The following is a 26,644-nucleotide window of genomic DNA, read 5'->3' on the forward strand; positions in this document are numbered from 1 at the left end:
TAGCTAAAGACCAGTCCGTGCATAGAGGCTTTGCACAGTGTGACTTTCTGGGAGGAATCAGTGTGATCAGGTTCAAAGTGCATCCTGCAGAAGAACAAATGGGAACCAGGGCCTTCTATAAGATCCAAATTTGATATAGGGCTGAATTCAAACCTGGTGGAAAAATTGTTTTTTCTTTGAGAATGAGGACGGGGTGGGCAGCCCTGCTTCTCTGAGTCCCTGTTCACCTGGTGGAGTGAGTTGATGTCTGGTTTTTGCCATGACCATCTTCTAACACATACTCTGCCTATGTGATTAGGTGACGAGAGAAAGTATACGATAGAGTAGAGATCACATGGCACCCGAAATCACAGGCAGCCAAAGCAAGGGCAGGTTTCACTGTGTGAATGGCTACAAGGAAAGCACCTCAAAACAGGGCATTGGCTGTCTTGGAAGGTTTGCAGTTCCACTGATGGGGGCTGGCGTGAGTTTACAGATGAGCAAGTGAGCCTGAGGTGTTTCTAAGGCAACCTTATTCCCCGACATGGGACCATACATTAAGAGGGACCACCAGTGAATCAAGCAGAACTTTTGTGTTATATCCCAAGTCTTCAGGGAAAGACTGATGATGAAGTGTGAAATTCCAACCAGCTAACCTTGCATTGGATAAATATTATGTAGTGAGTTGGGTTCTGAGGTGGTGAAGGTGAATCAGGCCTACAAAAAATTCACAGAAGCCAGGAATCTGAAACTATGGTGAGATCTCAAACGATCTCTCCGTATTCCCTTTCACAGATCAAAGAATGGTACTCCATCATAAACAGGTTTCCTTCTCTACGTGAAAGGCTCTTTCTCAAACACCAAGAACTACACAAGTAAGGTTCTTTGCAATGCTGAATGTCCATTCACTCAAGCCCACCCCGTCGCCACCTGCCTCACCCTCATCTCACCAGACAGGCATGTGAATGTCAGCGTACATGACATGGGCTCAGTGGACAGAAAAGAAGCATGACTCTCCCCCTGCAGCCTCAGAGAAGCATTACAAGGATGTACGGCAACAAAACCCAACACCTGAATTCTCAGAATGTAAGCTGAACTCTTCAGACAATTATTCAGATCCACAATTAGGATATTCCAATAAAACATGGAGTTTTCTCTCTCCCCATTTGCCCCACTGAGTCCATGGCCAATACTTCCTCCTGCTGCTCTTCGACATAAATAATGACAGGAGGAGGTGTTCTGTACCTGAGCAGACTGTAAGGACCTTCAGAACATTCTAGGGGCACAGGTTTCTGGCTGACGGCTGACTGTGAGACACTGGCGGCAGGTTCCACTCACACATTGTTACAGATATGACAGGAACCCGCAAAAATCCCACTGCCTTTGCGTTCAGACAGCTAATGAGGCAGAAAGGAACTTTATGATGGGAGCTTCCAGAAGAGTGAATGTCAACCTAGGGAAAAGTCAGGGAGCCAGAAATAGCTGAGGCCTTTCAGAGCCAGTCACCCTGAATTGCTTCTGAGCTACAGGCACAGGGAGCTGTGTCTCAGGTCCAGCAGGGTCATTTACTAAAAGTACATAGGGTTTGAATCTTTACATATTATTAATTAAACTGATCACATTCAAAAGGCTATTAAGGAAGCAAGATGTCGGTCCCTAAGCCAACCTCAGAATAGTAATCAAGAAAAGGCTTGACTCTGAGAAAGAAAGGCATCTCAAAACGAGCATGCTCTTTGTTAGTTTTGTGACTTTTCTTTGGTTCTAATTCTTTATGGCTGGTAAATAAACGTAGCTCTCTGACTCTTTATTCATTCTGATCTCACCTGGCTGCAATCCCCATGAAGTAGTCTCAGGGCACCTTCCTCCCCAGGCGGGAAAGATACTGTGGAGTCTGACGGTTCAAAGGGAACTGAGAAGTCACCCGTCCACCTGCTCACCAGTACAAGAATTGCCCATATATCCCAAACAAGAGTCATCTGGCCCCCTCCCGGGCCCCTCTGGTATAAGCAGATGAAATGCTGCTGCTTCATCTGTGGAAACCCTACATATTCCTGAACGAGTCTTTTGCTGCTCTTCCCTCGATTTTAAGAGCAGCGATTCTTGCAGCATCCCGAAAATGGCCTCCCCTAATGGCCATTCTGGAGGATCCCTTCTTACTGGATTACTGAATAATTGCCCACTGAGTCACTGTTCCGAGTCAGGGTTCCCCTCCATGCAGGATTAGATAATGGAGCAATTCTCAGGAAGGTGCCTGGAGGTGATTGCATTGTGGGAGCTTGAGGCCGCCGTATTGTCTAGGAACTTGATTCTTTTTAGGTGGCGGAGCCTCAAGGTGGGGAGAAATTCATCTCTGGGCCTACAGAAGAGGAACCTGATGAAAGAAACTACATGAGATGTTAGTCAAGGGAAAAGAAAATATTTCCTACCCAATAAAGTAAAAATCAAGCACTGAATCTGACTCCAGATGTAGTGAAGTATAAGAAAAGCCAAAAGTGCTAGGCAGATTGCTAACTCCTGTGAGGAAACAAGAAGAAAGCTTCACTGATATTGTCACAAATAATTGTTCCAGCATCATTCAGATGGGCTTTTCATTTTGCTTCGAGCCCTGTTTCATGCTCCTCACTGGATACGGCACTAGTCTTTTCAAAAAACAACTCCTCTTCACTCAACTGCCACTAAAAATGTAAGAATTCCTACAAACTTCTAGAAATAATCAAAGCCTACTCCATTTTTTTAAACCTAAAATCCACCTCAAAAGATTTCCTCCAACGAAACATTTTTGTCATTTTCACCTGAGAAAATAATATATGTCACAAAAGCATGTTACTTTTAATTTTCCAAAAATCATTTCCTCGTATTACCTCATGGAATTGAGGTTCACTTGAGCAGATACAGTCAAGATGAGAAGTTAATTTTCTGATTTTTGAAATAATGTTGTTTGTCATTCATAATCAACTGATGACCCAGGAATACGGAACTAGAGAGTATTTCTTTGACAGCCCCTTGTCTGGGCAGCATTCAGACCCACACATCGTTTAAGAATGCTCACAGGTCTGGAGGAACCATGAACATCCTTGTGAAGAAATTGTAGGAGATTTCTTCTATGGAATCTTTGAGCCATGCAAACATCTAACCCAGTGTTAGGAAGAAGACATGGACTTCAAACCTTCATTATGAAAAGGAAAAAAAAAAAAAGAAAAAGTAAAGAAATGCCCCTTTTTTAAAAATCCAATGGAGGAAAACCTGTACTTTGCTGCTCCCACGAGCACATGCTTAGGCAGCACTGGTTTCATCAAGCCCAGACTATCTTTGTCTAGTTGTAGCCAGCACATTCCCAGAATCCGTGAATCACAGGTTATTTTCCAGGGCAGACTGAGAATTCAGTTCAAACATGCTCCTTGGGGTTTGCTGGGAACGACACAAAAGCAGGAGATTAGTCTTTGACAGCCCAAGGAGGACACAGAGAAGGCTGAGCAAAGGCAAGTGGCCTTGCAAAGAGGAACAGGGACACGAGTCAGTCACTGCAGACAAAGCCGCTTTCAAACTGCATGCCAAGGGCCAGTCTCTCTCGAGCCCCTTCCCCTGGGAAGCCAGATGTGAGGTCACCACTCGTGATCAGGGTGAAGTTGAATTGTTTTTTCGTTTTTTGTTTTATAAAAGGCTTAAAAAAACAAATCAATACAAGGCTTAAACCACTAGCCACACGGGGCTGAACTGCTCCTGTGTTTGTCCCACGGCCACAGTTCCTCTCTGCCCCTTTGGAAGCCCTTCTTTCTTGCTGCAATTCTGGCAGGACCCTGGGCAGCACAGGGGAGCATTCAGACACGAGAGCGTCAACACTAACCTGAGAAGTAGCTGCAGGTGAACTAGTTTCCTTACCACTCACTGCTGCCCTCTCACTGGCTGCGGCTTCTGCCACTTCTGCCTTCTGCACATTCGAATCCTCAGAACCTGGAGGCCCTACGTGCCCCAGACCTTCGCTCCCTGGGGTAGAAGGTGGGTTGGTGGTAGCTTTCCGGGTTTGGCCTTTATACCAACTAGGGTAAAACAAGGGATCCGCAGTGTCCGTTGCTGCCGGGACTGGCGTTTCAGACTCTGTGGTCTGCTGAGAGCCAGTGGGCACAACCTCCCCCTTGATCAGGACAGAAAAATTCAAAAGTAAAAAAAAAAAAAAAAAAAGAGGAAAAAAAAAAGCAGTAGATTTTAGTTCCCTTTGGGTTTGACAACTGTGAACTCTGTGTGTCGTGCCTGATTTAATGCATGTTTGTAATGCTAAGGGAAGGCGTGCTAACAGCAACCCTTGTCGTAGCCTCTGCTCATGCCCTCTTGGACTTGTCGTTCCCTAGATGGCAGCCTGGCCAGGCACACAGCAGAATCCTAAAATGAAAGTCGCTTATAAAATATCAGATAGGAGAGGAAGGTCAAACTATTGACCAAAATAAATTTTTTGACACTGTGTGTGAGTCCCCAAAACCTCTTTTCTAAAACCCCAAATTGATCTCACTCTCATTTAGTTACCAAACCTCTTTCAATTTCAGTGCGATTGGTATACCCAGATTTTCAAGATTCTATAAACTATAAAAATTATTTTAGCTTGGTTTCCTGTGGAGACAGAACACAGAATATACTTCCATCTCTGAGTTCTCCCTCTGAGGTTTTGTTACGACAGGTAATTTCAATGCACTTTGAACACAGGTGCAAAATGAGGGCTCCTTTGTGATGAGACGGCATTGCCCACAGATTCAGCAGGTTGGGACCTGTCTGCTGAAGGTGTCACGCGGTCAGTACAAAGGCTTGAAAACTGGACAGCGACATTTTAGAAACATAATGTCAGCCAATCAGGTATAGCCCCTGGGATGAGCTCATTTCCATAGAAATTTGAAAAATAATTCTGTCAACACATAATCCCATCAAATGACAGATACATAGAAAGCTAGGCTTCTAGCTGTATTTCAGGGTAAGCACGAGGGACATAAACTAGCATGGCTTTTCTATTTACTTACTTTATTATCTGCAGAAAATGCACAGTTCTGAAAGTATAGTATCATTTTTATTTCTCAACCTATGCCCTATGTCTGTATTCAGAGCGGACTCAATCTTCATGATAATCATTTCTCTATGAATATATCACACACACACAATTTCCAGAGAAAGATTGCCTCAAATTTGAGGGTGCTATTGGTGGAAAGATTGTGTGAAACCTAAGTCTTGCCAACCAGTTGTAACAACGACGAATCTGTTGAGTCACCTAGAAGACTTTTCTCCCTGACATTGAGACTGTCCTGAAATCTTTTGTCTTCCACATACAAATATCTGGCATGTACTTATCTTTTTCTTAAAGTAGAATAAACGGTTTAGGCTATTCAGCAAGAAGGCACATCTACGTGCCCTGTAGGTAAGAACTCATTAACGGTTACCTGTGTCACTGGGACATCCACAGGAGGCAGGGCTGGAGGTGGCTCTGGAGAGGAAACCCGAAGTGTTGGAAGTGTCGCTGGGGCAGCCGGGGGTTCCGAGGCCAGCTGAGAGGGCTCCAAGGCTTTCTGCAGACTTTCGTCTTCTCCTGGTGACTCTGTGTGAACATCTTCTATCTCTTCCACTTTTACTTCTTCTCCTTCTCCTCCTCTTCCTCCTCCTCCTCCTTCTGCTGCTTCTCCTCCTTCTGCTGCTTCTCCTTCTTCTTCTTCTTCTTCTTCTGGTAAGGTAATATATTTTTGAAGTCATTATAATGACCTCCACAGCCATGAAAACAATAGTCAGTATTTACAGCCCAGGTTAAGGTCAGGGTTAGGGAAATCCTCTCCAAGGCATTTGACACTGGCCCAAACACCCCATGCAGGGCTTTTCGCTTCTAGTTAAATGTGGACAGAAATGCAAACCACTGTCCTCCTTGCTCCGCTCCACAGTGTGATGTGCAGAGCTCGCCACCACTGTGCACCATCCGCCTGACCCCCCAGAGCCTGTTACATCTGCAGGCTCCCGAAGGGCTAGGATTGTCACTTATTTATCTCTGTCAAATTAAACGCAACTCTCTTCCTATCTCAGAAAACACAAAACTCTGGTCTTGCTTTCATTTCTCACCTCCTTTGTTCTGTGAATGCTGACTCTTGCCACAATTACTACCATGACTCTTTTCCTAATCCATTGATCTTAATATTCCCTCAGACAATATTGGCTAGGATGGATCAAGACCATCAAAGTGTTGGCCAGCTCCAAGGTTATTTTTCTCTTTTCAATGAGTTCAGCAGAATAAATTTCCAGGAATGGAATTTATGGGCCAAATGGTAGGAATGCGTTTATAACTCATGGAGTACATCTGGTCACACAGACCCAGTTTGATTTCCAGGTTGTGACTTATTCTGTGGCTTGTTACTATTCTTGCCCTGAAAAGTTTAAGTGGATGTGCTGGATGTCCACCCAAATGACTCCTAGGTGTTATTTTTATCTCATCCTTAACCTTGTACCTGATGACATTTTATATCATTGAAATTGAGATAGGGTTGAAATTGTGATATCATCATCACCATCAATTATTATTTGACTACCCAGAGTCCAATGCCCAATAATGACATTATAATAGGTCCTGCGATATGCAAAGCTAGATAAACACTGTCAATAAACTGTAGACTGTAATGAAATAGAGCTTCACATTAGATTATTAGCCTTGTAAAATTGTCGCCATCCATTGTGGAAGTGATTCTGAATCTCCCTTTCCTCCCACTAAACTCTTCTGCAGCTTTCATACACCTGCAGTTTTGGCCAAATGGTCACAAGAAGAACAAACCTCTGTAAAAATCAATTTCACGTATTATTTTTTCTTCTCTATTGAGGTTGACTGTGAACTGGTTCATGTTCTCATAACCGTGTTCTATTTTTTCCATCTGAAATGCCTTCGATGCTTCAGAAATTCTGCAACAAAGACAAGTTGCCACTTTGTGTCACTGTTTACAGTTTGATAGCTTTGGGTAAACATGAAAAGCACGCATCTTTCCATAAAATGAAAATGACTTACTTTTGCAACAGGGTTTTGGCATTCTGTGAAAGCAAACAAAAGACAGGCCTATTGAAATGATTTTCATCAAAGATGCTGTTGAGACTTAATTCTTTCCTTTGCTGACTCTGAAAATCTCACAGCTTAGTTTCTAAAAGCCATAACTAACTGCTCCTTTATACCAGAAGCCTCGTATAGTTAAGCACTGCCATGGTCCCTTAAATATATGCTCATGAAATTGTTTAAACAGATGGAGCTATACGCACATCATGGACTTATATTTTAGTTGATAAAATAGATCAGAATAAGATGTACATGAAACAACGAAAAGGTGATGACAACTGCTTCTTGGTTAGTTTCATCTGGTGCCAAAAGGAGACTTACCTGCAGAAACACGGCCATTTCTGGCTCATCCATGAACTGAATTCCTGACTCAACCAACTTGGATACATTCTCCAAATGATCAGAATACTTTTTGATCAGAGCACGGACGTGCTCCAGCTTCTCCCCTTGGGTGCGGGTGATGACTTGGCTCATCTCATTCTTCCTCTCCTCCAGGATACCATATAGGTAATCGAACTTCTCACACAGGTCCTGTTTCTGTTTTTTGCAGCATTCCTGTTAGTCGGGTTAGCTAATGTTAGCAAGTGTTTGAAAGAATGTCTATTTGGAGAAATCACGTGGACCTTTTGGGGGACAAGAAAATTTACTTATGTAGGATTCCTCCCCACCCCAGGTTGTCCCTTAGGCCTACATATGTGTGCTTTGAAAATCCCACTTTTCTCAAGTTTGATACTTTGACAATCCGAAATCAATCAAATTGGCTAAATGGAGCACTGCTTTTTCAGTCATCTGTTCTTTATAAATGGAGAATGTCATATAAATTAGGACAGGTTTTGTTTTCAATTTATGTTGGTTATATAGTATATAGGTTTCTATTTTGCTTTGGAATGAGTATGTGTGTGTTTAAGGAAAAAACTGTGGTACTTCCTGGTTTGTACCTTCAGTCTCTCTCTGTCCCGCCTATACTGCTGCTATTTTAGTTTCAGTCCCCCAGGTAGATTCTGAAGCATCCAGTGGCCTCTGTATCTCCCCTTCAAGCCACTCACACACTGCTGCCAAATTCATTTTCCTGGAGCACATTTTCCTGGGCCGCAGTGCTTTTTCTCTCTTATGACTCCCATTGCCCAAAGAATAACATTTAAATTTTGTAACTAGCTTTCAAATCCCTCCATGACCCGGTTCCAGCTTTCCTTCATAACAGTCTATGCTTCTCCATCACATACTATGTGTCCAGCAAAAATGAACCAACCACTCACTTTCTTTGCTCATGTTCTCCCTCTGTTTTGAATGTTCTTCCCCAATTCACAGTTGAAAACGCTAAGCAACCTTAAGGACATGTTGAAATATCACTTCTTCCATTAAGCTTTCCTTGATCTCTGTGGCTGAATGTCATCTTTTAATCTTCTGAAATTCCATAATAGTTGCCATGTATGGCTTTTTACCTGTATCCACCAGGTGCTCTATTTATTCAGTACAGTCTAAGAGAGGAAAATACTAAATCTCGCCTTTGATTCCTGGAGGGAAAGTCTGTATGGAAAGTCAGGCTTCTCCATTTGTACTGTGTGACTAAAACAGCTTCAGTGCTATCCAGCTCCCTTTAATCTGAGCCCATATTTAAATCATAATTATCTTTCCAGTTGGCCTGGTCATTGGCCTTTTGGTTTTGCAAGCTCCAGTAAGCTTGGTGTGTGTGTATGTCTGTCTCCTTAGACCTGACCAACTCTGGGGCGAGGCCCTTTAGAGCTGAGAGCAGGTTTTGAGCCACACCGATCCCACCTTACCCTCCTGCCCAGCGGGCACTCCGTGGGTCCAGCCAATTTACCTCTGACATCTCTGACTTTTGTATGACCCTTGTTGCCTCTCCTTTCATTTTAATAAGCGTTGGTCTCTTTGATATCATGTGTTACTTTATATCTCCCTTTACATGAGTTTCTTAAATATTGAAACTATAGTCTCCTTTAGGTTAGAATCTGGGTCTGCCTAGGACACATACCACCTTGGACAGCAGCTGTTCAATAAATATCTATTGAACAGATTTTTAAAAATTATGTTTCATTTTCTCCCAGCTTCTCTACTATTCTCTGACTAAGGGGGAGAGGGGGAACGACGACCTAAAGCAAATTGTTAATTATGAAGATAATGCCACAAATGTGCAAGCAATATATTCCTCACTTCACTGCCTCCCTCGGAACACAGTGAGTTCTCATCAAGTTTCTAACATGAAGGAGATCCAATGGTGCAAACCATTTTAATAGTAAGTGCCAGTGTTGCTGTCATCCACCCATCTCTTCGTTCATTTAACAACAGTTCTTTAGCATGACGTTTGTGTCGTGCATTGTATGAGACTCTGGGAACCTAACAATGACTTAAAACTAGTTCCTGTTCTCAAGATGCTCACCGTTTACTGAATGAGAAAGAGTATGGGCCAATAATGTAATACAACCACGGAGGCTGAAAAATGGAAATACATTAGCGATTTATACCAGGTTTTATAGAGGCATAGAAGTGGGTCCTTAGTCTAACCCTTTATGGGGTGGGGGACATTTGAGGGGAACGGCTGGGAGGTGGCGATGTTAGTTCAGGAAAAGCTTCTTAGAGGAAGTGGTGCCCAAGTTTGGCCATAAAGGATGAGCAGAAACAGATGTGGTGTGTAGAGGGGATGAAATGTATGGAGCCTTGACAGTTATCGCAGTTGTAGGATAAGGGCTCACACAGCATGTCCAGACATGGAAATTTCTGAGCTTGCCAAATTTCCATCCATTTCCAGCTTTAGCTTGAGATTTAGACTATTATTAAGCCTATGAAGCCTATGAGTAGCTTCCCAAACTTTCTTTCACTGCATTACTTTCTATTCTAAGCTTACAGGCAACCATGTGCTCGCTGCATTCCTGAAATACGACTTTGATGGTCAGACGCTCTACTGTTTATCGTGAACATAGGATGATGGTTTCTAGCTTATTTTTCTCAAATGAATTGTGTACATGAATCATGTATAATAATGGATATTATATTAAGATGCAATACTGGCAGTGTGTCTTTGTTTCGTAAAAGTTTTCTCCTCTACGATTTAGTATGTGTGACAACATTCAAGTTTATGAAAGCTGAATTCTTTTCAGTGAGACTAGTGTAAAGTCATGTGTCATGGCTAATATATTTGCTCAAGTCAGATAAAGGTTAGGTCACTTATTTTGGCCATGTAAATTTTAGTTAGTGGCTTAAATGGAATAACTACGTAATTATATTATTTTCAGTTCCAAGTATTATTTGATTTCTATTCTGTTTTTTTAATGATTTATACTATACATTGAATTTTAGTAAAATCACTATCATTTTAATAGCAACTATCATTTGCTTATACTTTACGGTTCAGGAAATGCTGCCCCATGCACAGTATATGCTTAATTATTATTATTATATGACTGTATATTATGTAAAGCACTTAGTACATTACTTGGCACATATAGTAGTCACAATTTGAATGTTTATTAAGTTTAGATACAATTTTCCTTAATTTGAATTATTCAGTTGTGGAATTTTGAAGCTGCATGGATATCAGAAGTAACTTGCACCAAACTAATCATGTCACTCATGTAGATATAAAAATCCAGCAGAGTTAAGTTCCTTTCTCAAGCCAGTCTGCCCTTTACTGCTGGTGCCTGGCCTTTGAATTCCTGGGTCATTGCTACTCCCTCCATACCCAGCAGGGACGTACTTGAAAGTAACCTGAAAAAAAATGTGTGTGAACTGCTCATCAACTGAATACATGTCTTTTAACAAACCTATGTTGCAAGGAAGACCTTAAAGATAAGAAACTTCAAATTATTTCAGAATTATGTTCATTAACTCATTCCTTTAACAAAATTAACTAAATGCTTACTATGTACCAGGCATTATAAGATCTAAAAACCTCCTTAATTTTCCAGTGTTCAGGAGAATAGTAGGAAAATTATTATATTTTCTAATATCTAAAAAAAGTCCACTCACTTTTTTTCTCTTGCTCAATATGCTTTTATAATTCTACGCAAAACATGATTGAAAGATAGATTTGTTTCTGAAACAGGAAAATATATGCTTCTTCCTTGGAATTATGAAATTGGTACTTACAAACTTTAGAAATTCGCTTTAAGATGTTCAGGTTAATCGAATTCAGATTCAAATGAGAAATTGAAATTCTCCATGAAACTGAAATTCTTTTATTATTTTCATACTCTCTGAGGTAGGAGCAACACATGAGAGGCTTTCAATCTTTCTTGGGTACAAGGCCTTCAACATGCTGTGAAAGTTGGTCAACAACAAAAAAATACTTCAGTTTATCAACTTGCCCTCCAAGGTGACTAGGGAATAGGTATGTGCTATGAAACAAAACAAAATGCTGTCAAAGGCCACCTTGCTCCGGTAGTGATTACTCTGAATTTCAGTACCTACTGTGCCTTTGCAAGGATGAACCTGAAATGTTTTCAACAGTGACTTCCTAGTAACCTAAAAAATGAGATAGGAAAAATATGGACTTTGATATAATCCAAATGTCTGCAGACAGCACAGTCCAAGAGATGATGGTTACCTGCCAAAGCATGATAGCAACTACGCTTATTTCTTTTTCACAAAAACTTCCTCACCTCAAAGATTTCTCCTCGCATTTAATATGCCTTGTCATTTATTTAAGTAAAAGGGCATGTATCTTTAAGCCCAATTCCAGCCTGTATACCTCCCTCCCCCCCACTCCTCTGGATAGTAATTGAATCAAGATAGATACTTTTTGAACTGCCAATTTTATTTTTGCAAATATTCTCTGTGTTCTTCCTTTTGATGCCTGTGGTTCTATGTCCTGTGTGTGAGCGTGTATGCGCGTGTGTGAGCATGTTTAGCAGTGGAAGTAACTTCCATCATAAATGCCCTAAGTGCTGGCCTCTAATATATTCACATGCAAAACATGACCTGCAACATGACCTTCCTCCCAGGTCTTCCAGGACAGTTATATTTATTGGCTTCTTAGTTGTCTGCATTACATTAATGAAAATAAAACGCATCCCATCTCAAGGGACAGCCCACTGCGGATGCGGTATACTAAAACAGGAAAGACTGTTCTGCCCATAATGAAATAGTTAAATAAGGACAGGGGGAATATTTGTTTCTAACCAATGCCACGCTGTCTGGATAAAAAGAAAAAAAAAATCAAGCAGCCATTTTGTTGTTTCCTTAGAAGTTTCCTTTCCATTTTGTTTTAGATAACCTTTCATGTTTATCTAAAAACCACTGGTTAGCTGTAGCCTTCATAGGTATGTTAAAATTCACTGACTAATTTTTAGCCACCTTTATATTTTAGTGGTAATAAGATAAAACAAAATACACCACTGTAAAAAGAAGCTATTCATGTGGGGAAAAAATCAACAATAGATGATATTATACTAAAAAAGTAGATAGGCTGCTAAGCAAATGGTACTATTATACATACCACCATTTTTAATGGCTAGATTTTCAGTCACTCATTTTTCCCAAGGCACTTATTATTGTCTGAAATGATCTTGTTGTTCCTTTGTTTCATCATCTACCTCCTTTACTAGAATAAAACCTTCCTGAGAAGCAGGAACCTTTTCTGTTTAGTACATCACTATTTCTCCACATGATGTGTGCAGAATATGGCACATGATGCTGACATGAGAAATATGGCTTAAATAACTGAATGAATGAATGAATGAATGAATGAATGAATGAATGAATGAAAGAAATATGACTTTTATCTAGGAATGGTCAGCCCTCACTCAAAAGTTTCTATTTTGTTGTGTTCCAAAGAAATAGGGATTTAACTGGATACCTCAAGCCTCTGCTTTATTCAGTGCTCAAAAGAAAATGGCAAGAAATAGCTATGTAACCTTAGGGAAGCCATTTAGCCTCAGGACAGTTTTTATCTGTACATTAAGGGATGGGACTGGATGATTGCTAAGGTCCCTTCTGAGTCCAGGTCTCTATGAATTCAGGTAAATGTGGAGATAGTTCACAATCTTCAAGCTATGAAGTACCTCTTTTTATATAAAATGCCTCTTTCAACTCCTAGCTAATTTCAGAGTAGTAATCTACAGCACTAAGACATAAATTCCATGTCCTAGCCCTACAATGTCAGTCCAGCTTGGCAATGTGCCGTGGCCACGACAGGAAAATCCTGAGACAATTGTGAGCACTGCTCTTACCATGTAAGGAACATGGCTTTGTGACCAAAATAGAGCTGAAGATAAGCTCTTAGCCCCACCACTTGTCAATGAGCAACTGGCTCTACCCGGCTCATTCATCTCTACCACATTCCTCCATTTCAGACACACTTGTTTGGAGCTGCAGCTCTGGGTCTGGAAGTGCCCACTGAGCTTCATTTGAGTACTTCAAAATTCCCTTCATTAAGCCTCTTCGCAGCAACCCCCCTCCCAAAAAAAGGGGGGGAAAGTAGATAGCAGATTAGTAATACTAAAGAAAGAACTACATTCAGGTAGGAAGATTCTCCCGAGAAAATCAAGCCCAACCTTTCACTCATGAAGGTCCATTACAAGCCCTTGGAAGAAGTCTCACGAGTGCAGGCTGGGATGAGAACCCAGGTCTCTGCCAGGCTGCACTAGAAAAGGGACAGAGAACTTAGAAAAATACTGTCCCTCCAGGCACCTAGGCTGGATTCAGCCGCAGGGCGTCTCCACACGGTGCTCAGAGGAACAACTCTGTTCGGTGGCCTTGGGCCTCGGGACTCCCACACGCATGCGTTTTTCTACTATATTGTATTGTCACCCACTTAATATTAGAAACATAATCACATTATAATTGATGGGAATTCTAATGTTCACTCCTGGGGTTCTTGGCATTAGGGGTTTTCTGCGCTAGTCTAGGTCATTTAGAAGCAGCTCCGTGAGAAACCCCCTGAAGGCTGAAGGCCAGGTGAGCCCATCTCCACTGGAGCCCCACGGTTCAGTGAAGGCCACAAGACCAGGCAAGCTGAGCAGCTGTTTAACAGACTCCTACCTCCTGTGGACAGTCAGCTTGCTTCCCAGAAGAGCTCAGCCTCCCTTGGCTGCCAACAGTTCAAGTTACCACTAAGCCTCTTAGATAAAGATAGAGCGAATATCTACTTCTTTCATTTTTGGTTTTTCCCTTTGCAGGGTGTTGCTTCACACTGCCATCCTAATTGACCAAGACCCTGACAGGCTTATTCTGACACCATTTAAAAGATGCTACACATGCTCCGGTGGCTAAAAGACCATTAGCATCATTAGAATAAGTGCGCTCTTTGCAAGCTGACTCTGAGGATGATACAAGGTGACACTTATTGAGCCCCTGGCATGTGCCTCTGACCCCAACTTCGTGGTCACAACACTGTGAAGAAGGTTGTTATTATCCCCACTGTATTGTTAAAGAAGTAAAGGCACAGAGAGCTGAAGTAATTTGCCCAAGGCCGTATAAGTAAATGGCAGAGCTAAAATTCAAACCCTGATACCTGTTCTTTTAAGCACATGTTATGTTGCCTTAAGAATATTGCCTTAAAAATGTGGGCATGCCCATTAACATGATTCTTACTATTTTCGTACTTCATATTTGTAACTGCATGGACAGTATCTCAAAGCTGTTTGGAAACACAGTGGATTTGTTCTCACTGCAAAATCTTTGGAGGATTTCCTTAAAGTTGTCATTTTCAGATACTGGAAATGCTCAAGATCAAATATTTATTATTCAATCGGTAGCTCTTTCCGCTAGACAGGCATCCGCACAAAACAGGATTATTTCTAGCCTGCCTGCCTGCCTGGGGAGAGCCAGTATTCATGGCCTGCTGTCCTGGGGTCCAGTGACACAGGATAAGCGCCCTTTGTAAAGACTGTACGGAGGAGGTTACATTTTCTAGGGATGAAGAATGAAAGTGAAGCACATTTTGCTGGAAGCATAGAGTTCCCGAGACAGTACACTTCTCAGGCCCAGCCCGTCCCAGGACATCTCCAGGCCTGGAAAGGCAAACGCAGCCCCAGACCGACCATGCTAGCTCGTCTCAACAGCCCAGAAGGCCCTCCAATGCCCTGCAATCCAGAGCGCTGGGAATGTCTCCGGCCGAGCCACATTCAGCCAGGAGGGCTAAAAGGACCAGGGGCTCCTTCATCCACCATCAGCCCACAGCACCAAGGGAAAATGCCTCTCCCCGTCTGACACGGTTCAGACTGCCCTTTTGTGACCACAGTCCTTCTCAAAGCCACTCATCATCACTGTACACTCACATCAACTGCACATAGTATTTTTAAATAACACAGAGTCCACAGTGTGATTTTCCCTAAGCTCAGTAGCTTTCCAGGGCCAGTGGTGGGTGGGCTGCCTGCCCAGGCCTGCCCTGGAAGACGGTGCATGATTGGGGACAAAATTAGACATTGCAGGGAACAGGCACTACTACCAAAGGGCAGGTGTCAGGGCCCATGTGAGGAGAGGAGAAGTAACTAAGGAAGGAGAGAGCCCACCCCAGGGGCTACTCGATTTCCCATCCCTCAGGGGTTCCCCACCAATCAGAAGGAGAATTCTTTAACGAGAGCTTCCCACCCCCTGATCGGCAGCCACCACGGGCTTCTCAGGAAACGTTTCCAGGCAGGCGGTGAGCAGAGCCATAACCCCAGGCAGGACAGGAGACCCAGGAGCTCTGAGACCCTGCCCCCAGATACAGAATTCACCTGTTTGGAAAGGCAGGGCCATTTCACTCTGAGCCAAGGACCTGTGTGCTTCTCTCTGTGCTGCCTGCAGGTGGGCACAAAGTGTGCCTCTGGTGCTTTACCCACAGAGAAGACCCTGGCTGTAAGGAGATCACCCACTGATTATAGATAGGTGCACACAGCGTGGCCTTTTGTGGTAGCTCTGTCCTCAGGGCCTCTGCGAATGGAGGATATTGGCATCAAGCAGGAATCGTAAAACGAGAGACCTCCACGGTGGCTCTGAGCCAATTCCTCCATTTCTATATAAGCCACTAAACTCATCTGAAAGAACTGTGCTTATTGAGCCACAGTCATTCATTCGTTATTTTATTGATTATTAAAAATGTTAGTCTCACTAGATAAAAATGTGAAACACAGGGATATATAAGGAAGGCGTTGAAAATCACCTGTAGTTCCACTATTCACTGCTTTTAATCTTATGATTTCTGAAGATTTTTTCCTCCTGTGAATGTATATGGGGTTATTTATGAATATATACATTCCATCATCTTTTCTATACTGCTTTTGCATCTTATTTCCTTAAGGAAAAATCCCCAAAGTGAAATAAACAGGTAAAAAGATGATCCCTTTTAAGACTCCTTCCAATCTGCGGTCTCATCTTGAAGGCTTGCTTGCAGGCGACAATCACACACCCTCCACCAGTAACACTTATAAAAGTGCATCATGTTCGACGAATATTTTTATCAGTAATAGTAGGGGTGATAATCCTGATCTGATCGTCGCTGCCATAAAGTTCTTCCTGATATCGCTGCTGAATCCCTTCTGTTGACTTAACTTCAAGTCTGTTCCTTCTGGTCTCATTCTCAGTGGAAGTTAAAAACAGCTGCTTCCTGTTGCACCCCTGACCGGCCTCCAAGAACAAAGCCAGTTGCCAGGTTTCTCCTCGCCCTCACAGAGTCCTCTGATGCTGGCTACATTTGCTCAGGGCCAACTGTGACTCACAGAACTCTTCTCCTGTATGTGTCCCCAGCCTACACAGAGAGCCTGTTCCCCTGGCAGAGGTCTCTGATGAAGGCCCCACCAGACAAGAGTATAGAGATGACCTCACTGGCCTACAAGCAACACCCTCCTATTTATACACTCAAGACTCAATGTGGTCGTACACGGGAGAGCTGATTCACGGCTTGATGATTAAGTTGTGTGTGGCCTTTACTGTAAATAAGTAAAAGGTTATATTGTCCACTTTGGAATCTCTTTGGGCTTTTCATCAAGAGGAAATTTTCCTTCTATAAATGGATCCCAGATTTATCATGGATCTTTTCAGGGATCTGAGTATGGAGAAGAAAGGAGACTGACTTTAAATGACGTGAAATTCTAAAATGAGATGATTACAGCCAATGTGAAGAAGGTTGTCATCATCTAGGAACTGGCTTTTGACAGATGGTGTCTTCCTAATGATAAAGTAATAAGAACAGGCGCTTATGGGGCACCCACCATATGCCAGGCACTGGGCTAAGCATTTTGCTTATGCAACTCCTCACAGTAACTATAAAGTGGGCACTATGATCGCTCCAGTGTTACAGAGCAGAAACCTGAAAGATTGAATGTACGTGTGAATAGTTCTTAATAACATAATGCTTAGTTTTTTAAAAAAGTAGGAAGCAGAATGAGAAAGACAACACAATACCATTTATCAAATTAAAAGATATGCATATAAAAACAATACACATTTTATAAGAATACAGGTAAATAGAACATCAAACATGTTAGAGTGGTTATTGACAGAGGAGAGAACAGAAGCAGGGAATGGGGATAAAAGGATATAAACAGATAACAGAAGGGGCCTTGCCCACAGACATGAAGACAATAAGCCATGAACTGAGCAGTATAGTGCCTCCACTCTTTGCACCTGAGGTCCAAATAAAGAACAAATCACCCCAAAGCTTGGAGCAGGGAGAGAGTAATAAACGATTCCAGGGTACAGAGCCTGAGACCCTGATGTCTTGCCTGCCTCCTCTGCAGCATGGCGTAACTAGTCTGAATCTTCAAGTCTTGAAAAGATATTTGCTACAGAGCCAAACCTTCAGCACTTAGACAGTTTATATTTGATCCTGAGAAAAAGGGGATTTGTAGTATTTCTTATATGCCAACATAAGTGTGAGCTAAATAACCAGCCATTCATCCATTTGTTCATCAGGTTTTCATTGAGCGTTTATGTGCCGGGTACCGAGCCAGGCAGAAGGCAGGCAGAGTTGAACGAGCCAGAACTTGGCCTCTATGAGCTCCCAGATACTGAACCATTCTCTAACCACAGTCAGGCCCGTCTTTCTCCTCTTGCTGGCCCTTTACAGCTCCACTGTTAGAGCCCAGATGTAGCCCAAAACTGTCCATGAATTCCTAACATACTAAAGACCATTTCTTAAGACTATTTGGATTTCCACAAGGAAACCGTGCCATAATGGCAAACAACACTCATTTCCATTTCTGGAAATTATTTTTCTTGTAGCTAATCTTTCCAAAGGGATTTTGACCCAGAAAGAACAACACGTGTAATAGAACCCGAGTAAATGTGGTAAAATCTGCCTTGTTGTGGTAACTTCTCTTCCTGTGCCAGAAGGTGAATATTTTAGAGACATATCAGGAAGGAGGTTGTTCTATAAGGAAAGACTGAAAAAAGACAAAAAAAAAAGACTGACAAGTTGCAACGGGGATTCCTAGGTTGGTGTTCAGGAAGCCACAAGCTCCGGGTGCTCAGGCTTGGTGGCACTCCCCTGGAGTCTTGACTTACCTCAATAGTTTTACAGGTGTCCTCCAGCTGGCTGATCACGCCCTGGACACGATCATTGCTTCCCACGAGGACAGCAATGCCGTCACTGAGCTCAGACTAATGAAGAGAAAAGAGGGGCACAAGACCTTAGGGGTTTTTTAGCGAGCACTGCATGTGGACTAATCATAGTATTGTCCCCATGGGTTCTTAATCTAGGGTCCATGGAACCCTAAGGAGTGACAGCGAGGCTTGGGAGGCCCGTGAACCTCCTAATCTTGTAACTAAAATTTTGTATGGATATTTCTAGAAATGCATTTGTGGGAGAAGAAAAAGGTTTCCTATTTGTCATCAAATTCTTAACAGAGGCTATGACCCTGCTAAAAACATTAAGAATGCTGAATTATAGCCCACAGACAGAGAATAGCATATTTAAGCTAAAGAATTCTAAGTATTGTGTATAAATTCAATGGTCCAATAGATGACATCAGGAACCCAAATGAATTCTTTGCTTCGTATAGCTGAGACTCGGTTTTACTAGGGAAATGTATATAGTGAATATTCACTTATTCAATATATACTTATTATGTACCTTCTGTATGCTAGGTGTACACATACTCACATCCTCGAATAAGTCACTACAAACTATAACAAAGTATAACATTCAGCTGGTTCTAGGGGGGAAATTTCAATTTGAAATACCTCTCAGGCTCTTTTGACCCAAAGAGATTCCATTGTTCGTACTTACCCCCTCTCCGAGGTTGGCCTAAGGAGCACCAGGGAGCACATTAGGGCCCTCATGGGGGAATTAGGGTGCTGAGTGGGGCATTAGGACACTAAGTGTGGCATTAGGGCTCTGACTGGGGCATTAGGGCAATGAGTTGGGCATTAGGACACTGAGTGGGGCATTAGGGGTCTGACTGGGGCATTAGGGCACTGAGTGGGGCATTAGGGCACTGAGTGGGGCATTAGGACACTGAGTGGGGCATTAGGGCACTGAATGGGGCATTAGGGCACTGAGTGGGGCATTAGGGGTCTGACTGGGGCATTAGGGCACTGAGTGGGGCATTAGGACACTGAGTGGGGCATTAGGGCACTGAGTGGGGCTTGGTCCTACTCTGCCTTTAACTTCTCTGTGATGTTGGGCAAAATGTGCAATCTAATTTTCTCACATATTGAGTGAGAAGACTGGACCAGAACAGTGGTTATAAAACATTTCAAAGCTTCAGAACCCTCTCTTCAAATGGAAGCGAATACTATATCCCAACAGATGGAAGTGAAGCTGCTTTGGCCAAAGAGGAATGGGGTGGAAGTCCTGCCGTCTGCCCTTCTGTCCATCCCACATGAGTCTCCAGGGCTCTGAGGGAAGCAGTGAAATTGGTTCTGTTTCGTTCTAACACACTATGACTTGGGGCGGGAGGATGGTGGAAGCAAAAGGGGCAATAAGTCACGAGTGGATTAAAAAATAAATAAATGTTATAGGTGTCTTACTAAATCCTGTTTCTTTAGCTGTTAGTTCTCACCGGAGGTAACTGGTGTTGCCCAAAAGTTTGGCTTCCAAATTTGATTCCAACTCTGGTCCTCACAGTCAAACACTGACCAAATGTGGAAACTATGATTCTAACAGGAGGAATTTGAGAGGTGGAGCTGCTGGAATTCTAGGTGCCTGGAGTGGCTGCGTTATTTGGGCTCATGACCTTGTATTTATTTGTATCCAGTGGAGAAGTTCCTACTTGGCCGTGGGTGAGCCATATTGGGAGGTTAGTGATCAGTTGGGGGAGATGCTGCATTTGGTCAGAATGAGGGAACTGAGGCTGAGGCGCTGGGGTGGGGGCACTGAGCCGGGGCCTGGCTGAGAGGCCAGGCGGCGGGTTCGCCTCGCCTGGAGCGACAGCATGAGACAATGTCTTCAAGTTGTTAAAGAAATGCCATTCATCTTATCTCTTCCCCATCAGGAGTCAGGGAGGAAAGGCAGGGGAGGAGGGGCAAAAAGAACCTTTCCGTGGTGATGAAGAAACATATTCTGTCACTGAATTAAAAAGTCATGCTTTTCTTATCTTTTCTTTTAAAAAGTCTGAACGTCAAGTAATGTTTGAGTTCAGACCAAGTCCCATAACATTGCTCATCTTCAGCAACCTCCAAAGGGGATAAAACCAGCGACGCTTACCCTCCAAACCTCTTCTTGACCCTCTCTTAACCATCCCTCCCTTCTCTGACCTTTCCCACCACTCCCCAAAGAATCCAGCGGTGGCCACGTGCGTGCAGCACCCCGTCCCACACGTCAGTCAGTCCGTGGCCTGGTGGCTCGCGGGGCTCAGGTCCGCCCTCCGTGGCAGGGAGCCAATCAGAGTGGCTGCGGGGTAGGGTGGGAGGGGCTCTGTTACCTTCTGTGTCTGGAACACGTGCGTGAGGGGGGCCACCTGGCAGTCCTTGTGCGCCCCGAACACCTTGCACAGAGAGCAGGTGGGCACCTCGCAATTCAGACAGTAGATATTGATGTGCTCGTCTTCGTGTTCCTCACACCGGGGCTGGTCGGACTTCTTTTCTGGTCTGGGGGGAGGTAGCAGATGGATGTGTCAGCTCCCATGGAGGCCGAGCGCGGAAGGGTGAGCAGCAAACCCCCGCGAGCCCCTCGCCTCCCCGGCAACCCCATTCCCGAGGGCCCCCAGTTTCGCTATGATATGGCAGCGACGTGCAGACAAATCTTCAACAATCAGCCTGGGGTCGGGGTGGGGACGTCGAGACTCTGGACTGTGGCATTTGCCAACTTCCGTGGTGTGAGTATTCCCAGCATGGCTGATTTCAACTTCCTGAAGGTAACTTGTTCAACCCCTGAAAGTTAACGCTGGGCTTTGCGTTAGGAGCGGCACTAGCACTGTCTCCACAGCCCACTAGTTTCTCAAGAGACCTCCTGCCATTAGCACAGAAAATGAAATGTAAGTAACTTTCTGAGGAGTTGGCAGTGGTGAAGAGTGGGTTGTGTGTGCTCAGTGAATGGGAACAATTACACTGAACAGGCAATAAGAACAACGCAACATATTGTTCCAGGACAGGGTGGTACCTTGGAAGTGCAAATCCCACAGACAGTCCCCAGGTGCTTTTCCAGCACCAACCAAAACTTAGCAGAGCGCTGGGAATAAGGGAACATTGGGTTTGTATGTGCTAGTGACACAAGGAGCAAGCAATGAAGAACTGAAACCATGAGAGCGGGTGACAAGTCATTGTACTAAGGATAACCCGTTTTCCGTGACGTCTGTGAGCTCCTGACTTGATTTCTGCCATATGCCGGAAGCTAACTGAGGAAAGGACACTCCATAGCTGAGAAAATTATGCCCCTTCCAGCTCTGTCTGTTTCCTCCACTGGCATGTGAGCTCTATGAGGGCCGGGCCATGGTCTCTTTTGTTTTTGTTTTTGCTGGATCCCCAGTGCCCAGAGCAATGTCTTGCATAGAGTGGGTGCTCAGTATATATTTGTTGAATAAATGAGTGAGAATTGAAAGAGAATTTGCCAGATTAATGGACAGGACTCCCTGTGCTGTAACATCAAACCCTTCATCTGGAGAAGAGGGAAAGCCCGGAGTCACTGGGCACCTATGAGTGGCAAAGGAAGAGGCCAGACAATGGCCTGAAAACTCCATTTATAAATGACAAAGCCCTCTGATGCTCATCTAGAGGTTAGGAGTGGCGAATTGGTCTTCCTTTTGTCAAAGGCTTCTTTACCTCTAAAACCTACTAGTCATTATCAAGCAAGTGTTTGGAGCACATTTTCTGGAAAATGGTGCAGTCGATGCTACTGTGGCTCATCTTCCTAGGCATTTCCTGAAGGCAGCCCATGTCCCTTGTGCTGTTCTGATGTCAACAGCTCTGACCAGACATGTTCTAGAACTCAGGTATATGCAGTATATGCCAACACGGAAAATGCGGGAAGAGCCATGAGGCTGTATGTTTAGTTTTTGATTGTGACCATTCATGTTTTCATAATGCAATCAGACTGAGAACTACTTCCTATATTCCTGAGAAGCTTTTATTGTTTAGGTGGCAACATAGGCCCAGAGGCACCCCCACTTACAAATGAGCATATAATGAAAACTTCTAGGCCACTTAAAAGACATAACAGCCTTGGGACAAACATGGCGTGTAGAATAAAGGTGTAAACACCCTTTCATGAGGTGAGGGCGGCCAAGCTCACAGCTGTGGCTTAGGGCCCAGTGCCAAATGCTGGCAGTGGCCTTAGCCGCTCAGTGAAGCTAGATTCAAGGAAGTCTGTAGGCTGCTGGGACCTACACGTTGGTCTCCGGACTCTGAGGTTGCTGGGATCACCCTAGAGTTTTCTGAAGGGTGGATATCTGGTCTTCAAGAAGCATTTTAGGAAGCACCTTTAGAGTCAAACTGATCTTATAGCTTAATTCTAGTTCAGCTTCTCCATGTGGTGGCTGTGTGGCCTTAGGCAAGTTACTTAATCTCTTTCAGGCTCAGCTTTTACTCATATCTAAAAATTGGACTAAGGATCTTCTAATTAAATATGGCAGAATTTAAATAAACACATGCATTTATTTATGTTTCCTGTTGAAATTCCACTAAAATAAGACGCTTTGGAGTACTATTTGAATGTTTAAAATTATATCTGTATGAATTACTTTGAATAAAATATTAAAAACTTTCACTAAGTTAATAATAATAATAGTCACAACCTCACAGGATTGTTGTGAGAATTCAAGAATAACATTATTTATGTGTAAGCGCCCTGAACAGTGGCTGACACATACTCAGCACATATTAGTTTTACTTACTATATTTTAAAGTTAATTAGTATGTTCATTATTAATATCAGCAAAATTCGGTCCTTCTCTTGTCATCCTCCCCCAAACTGTGGCTAGTTCAGCACCATGCAGAATTCTAGATAAGAAGGCCAAGTTTGACGAGACCTCCGATTTCTAACCTTTCTGTGGGAGGTCAAAGTTGAGCATCTCCTCCCCTTTCTGCCCCCAAACCTGAAGCCTAGGGGTCAGAGCTGGGTTCATCTCACTCTGTATAGCCCAAGTTATTCCAGAGTCACCTAATGTACCCTGAGGCTGAGGGTTCTGGGCTGGTAAGGTTGCCATTCTCCAGGGAACAACTGGGTTTATTGCCCAAACATGTGCCAAGCCCTCTGTGCAACCTGTGGTTTTGCTACCAAGTAAAAATGTCCCAAAGGCAAGTCTCAAGTTCAAGAAACAGCAGCATAAGAAGAATTTGATAATCGCAAAAACACCACTAGTGTACTCAGCTGTTAACCTCATTGTTCGAAATTTGGTTCATTGCTTTTCTATAATTTGCTCACCTTGGCACCGGGTTTATGCAGCACACAGACTTTATAGTTCACGGAAGGAGGTATCTTGTAGTTTTACTAATGCTACAAGTTTTAACATCTCCTCTTCCCTGGATGTCATAACAAGTATTGTTATTATTTCACATGTTTCAAGCTCTCACTATGGCAAGTAACAAAACAGAAGATTATTTCAATAACAGAGCATGTAAGAAGATTTGTGGTGTTGCATGGTCAGCCTGCAGTTCTGGGGAAATTATTCTGTGCAAGACACGGTGCTAGGCACTGAATCAGTTGTTATATAAACTCACTTGCTAATTGATTGGTTGTTAATTGGATGTTTACTTTTTTAAGAGACAGTGTATGTATTTGCATTTTAAAGTAATGAAGAATAATGAAATCAAGACTGTGAGGCAATAGCAACAATAGTACTTTCCTTCTTCTCAAGAGACTTTGGAAACAAGGGAAATAGCCAACTCCGTATCTCTGCAATGTGATCAGCAATCATTCTTTTCCCCCAGTTCTACCTACATCCTGGCACTTATCTAATTTAGTTTTGAATCTTAAGCAGAAACTAATAGCCATAGTGATTACAATAATCATGTTAGATTTATAGAACAGCTTTCCAAGAGCGCAAGGCTCTTAGAGCCCTGCAGCTGTTCCACAAATACATGCCTCCTCATAAAAATCACAATGAGGTCATTTCTACATGGTCTCAGTTCTGCTACCAAGCTTTGTGAACCTCGACTAACCTGTGTACAACTGAAAAAGGGCTCTTCACACCATGCCTTCTAGGAAGGAAGCTCCTGCAGTGTTGTCTCTAGGAAAGGAACTCTACATCCAATGTGATTCGATGAGTAAGAAGCAACCTCCTCGCCTTTTTTTAAAGATTGGATGTATATACTGCATATCCATCAATCAGCAGCTGGATGCTGAGAGTATGCAGTAGAGACAACCTACAGAACAGGGAAACGTAACCTGAACGCCATCTTTTTTTTCCCTCTCACGTCTCTAAACTTTTAAGTTGCTAAAGGCCAGGACTGTGCCTTGCTTTGCAACAGACCATGACATGTTAGAGAATTTAGGGTTTTCTTTGTTATCATCTAGATAATCTTAAAGCAAGACTATCTAAATTAGAAATGGACTATTTTGAAACGTGCCACTCCTGTTCATTTTCTATAAAGTTTTATACTGTAATTTTTCTGCTATGTAGAATCTGGACTACAAAGGACCTGTGAAGTGCAGAAATGTCTACACTGTGTGTAATACATGGCCTGGGGGGGAGACAGCATTATGCCTCTTTCAATAGCACCATCTGGATTGCATTAGCGTTGAGTTAACTTCATTGTTAAATTGATAAAAGCGTGGGCACCAGCTCCCTTCTCTCCTCCCATGAGCAACTGTCGCTTCCATGGGGAAGAACTGACTTGGAAAAATGTCTTCCTGTAAAACAATTAGCCTGTGATTGGTAAACAAGCATTCAGAGTCACAACCCACTAAAATAAACAAATAAACCAAAACAAGCTTCAAATGGGGTTGATGGAAGCAAGAACCATACCTGGTGGACTCCTGCTTGTAGATGTCAATGATGTTTTCCACCAGCAGGTTCCTCTGAAGTCCGTATATCCCATGTCTGTCCAGAACCACTTCGTGTCTACAGGATGGGCAGCGGAATCGGCCCCCTGATGCCACGGTGGTGCCTCCTCTCGTGGGCAAGTACGGATTAGAGGCCTGTTCTTGCCAAGCAAGAAAAAAGGAATTGAGTAATGCCACAGTAGCCTTTCTGAGACTTTTTCTCACTCTCTGCTTCTACAAAACAACATCAACTTCCGCTGTGAGTTCGTCATAAGATACTCCCTTAGGGCCTCTCAGCAAGAGGTCCTGAAACGCAGGGCCAGCCCTTAGCCACAGTCAGTGGCAATGTACCATTTTCATCACGAAGTACTTTTCCATCCAGTGTTTTCATAACAAAAGTTCCAGCCAGAAAGCCTAACATTGATGCCTTGGGTAGTAATTCATTTACAACTTTGAAACAAATTCCATTTATTAAAACAAATGTGATTCTTACTATTGAAATAAAATTAGATTTGGAAATAAGGAGAAGATTGACAGCAAAGCACAAAGCAAATCATTAAAAAAATTTAAAAAAAAAAATTTTCTTGGCAATGAATGCAGCCTTTTAAAGTTTTCTAAAGGAATTCACATCAAAGTTAAGCACTTGATTCAGAGGAGAATCTTTTCCACCCCCTACATTCCAGACAAACTTACCTGGAAAATATCACTGGCGCATTTCCTACACAGGTTATGCTGACAGGGGAGAATGACCACAGGCTTTGTGAACATCTCTAAGCAGATAGGACAGATGAGTTGTTTCTCCAAGTTATCCATGGTCTGCTGCTCTTTGGAAAAAGACTTGTAATTCAAAGATGCGCTCATCTCCTGGCCGTCCCCGTGTCACTGCCAGGGAAAGGGTGCTTCGAATGGTTCCTACAAGTGGTTCCTAGAAATATTTCCAAGGATTGTGTGATTGAGTGCCCTTCACGTTTCTTTTGGTGGAGGACATTGTTTCAGGCCCAAGTTCAGAGTGGGAGCCGGTGCTGTTTTTAGCAGCCGTGAGTCACGTGACAGTGGGCTTTCTTGTCCATATAAGCCAGTGACAGGAGGATGGATTCTGACAGGTGACAGAGAGCAGGAGCCAACATTCCTGCCTGAGGGAGTGAAGAGAGTGGGTGGGAAGGAAGATTATAAACCCCATTTAGACGGGGTTGTGAGGAGAAGGAGGTCGAAGCTGACAGTTGTCATCAACAAATGCGTATGTTCTTGCCACGGAGTCATGAGCCCTGCCCTCTGTGAGCGCTCAGTAAGAACGCGGTGCTGGGTTTCTCCAG

General features: G+C 43.2%; 1 protein-coding gene across 4 annotated transcripts in view; it reads right to left on the bottom strand.

Moving 5' to 3' along the window:
* TRIM55 (tripartite motif containing 55) overlaps window positions 1-26,342 on the bottom strand; it is a 40,876-nt gene extending 14,534 nt beyond the window's left edge. Inside the window, exons 1-9 of one of the 4 annotated variants that reach the window (XM_019710692.3) lie at window positions 26,025-26,342; window positions 25,315-25,487; window positions 20,836-21,001; window positions 18,476-18,571; window positions 7,355-7,588; window positions 6,992-7,014; window positions 6,764-6,888; window positions 5,397-5,671; window positions 3,824-4,111 (exon numbers count right to left, since the gene is read on the bottom strand). In XM_019710692.3, coding sequence (XP_019566251.3) covers window positions 3,824-4,111; window positions 5,397-5,671; window positions 6,764-6,888; window positions 6,992-7,014; window positions 7,355-7,588; window positions 18,476-18,571; window positions 20,836-21,001; window positions 25,315-25,487; window positions 26,025-26,192 — 1,548 coding nt within the window. In that variant the 5' untranslated portion in view covers window positions 26,193-26,342. Of the gene's footprint in view, window positions 1-3,823; window positions 4,112-5,396; window positions 5,675-6,763; window positions 6,889-6,991; window positions 7,015-7,354; window positions 7,589-18,475; window positions 18,572-20,835; window positions 21,002-25,314; window positions 25,488-26,024 lie in introns of all 4 variants that reach the window. The other 3 variants (XM_019710693.3, XM_019710691.3, XM_019710694.3) reach the window with 3 other exon arrangements.
* Between the last annotated feature and the right edge of the window lie 302 nt (window positions 26,343-26,644).

Source organism: Rhinolophus sinicus, chromosome 7 (genome assembly GCF_057876585.1).
Source record: "Rhinolophus sinicus isolate RSI-liver-muscle chromosome 7, RSI-T2T, whole genome shotgun sequence".
Taxonomy (NCBI): domain Eukaryota; kingdom Metazoa; phylum Chordata; class Mammalia; order Chiroptera; family Rhinolophidae; genus Rhinolophus; species Rhinolophus sinicus.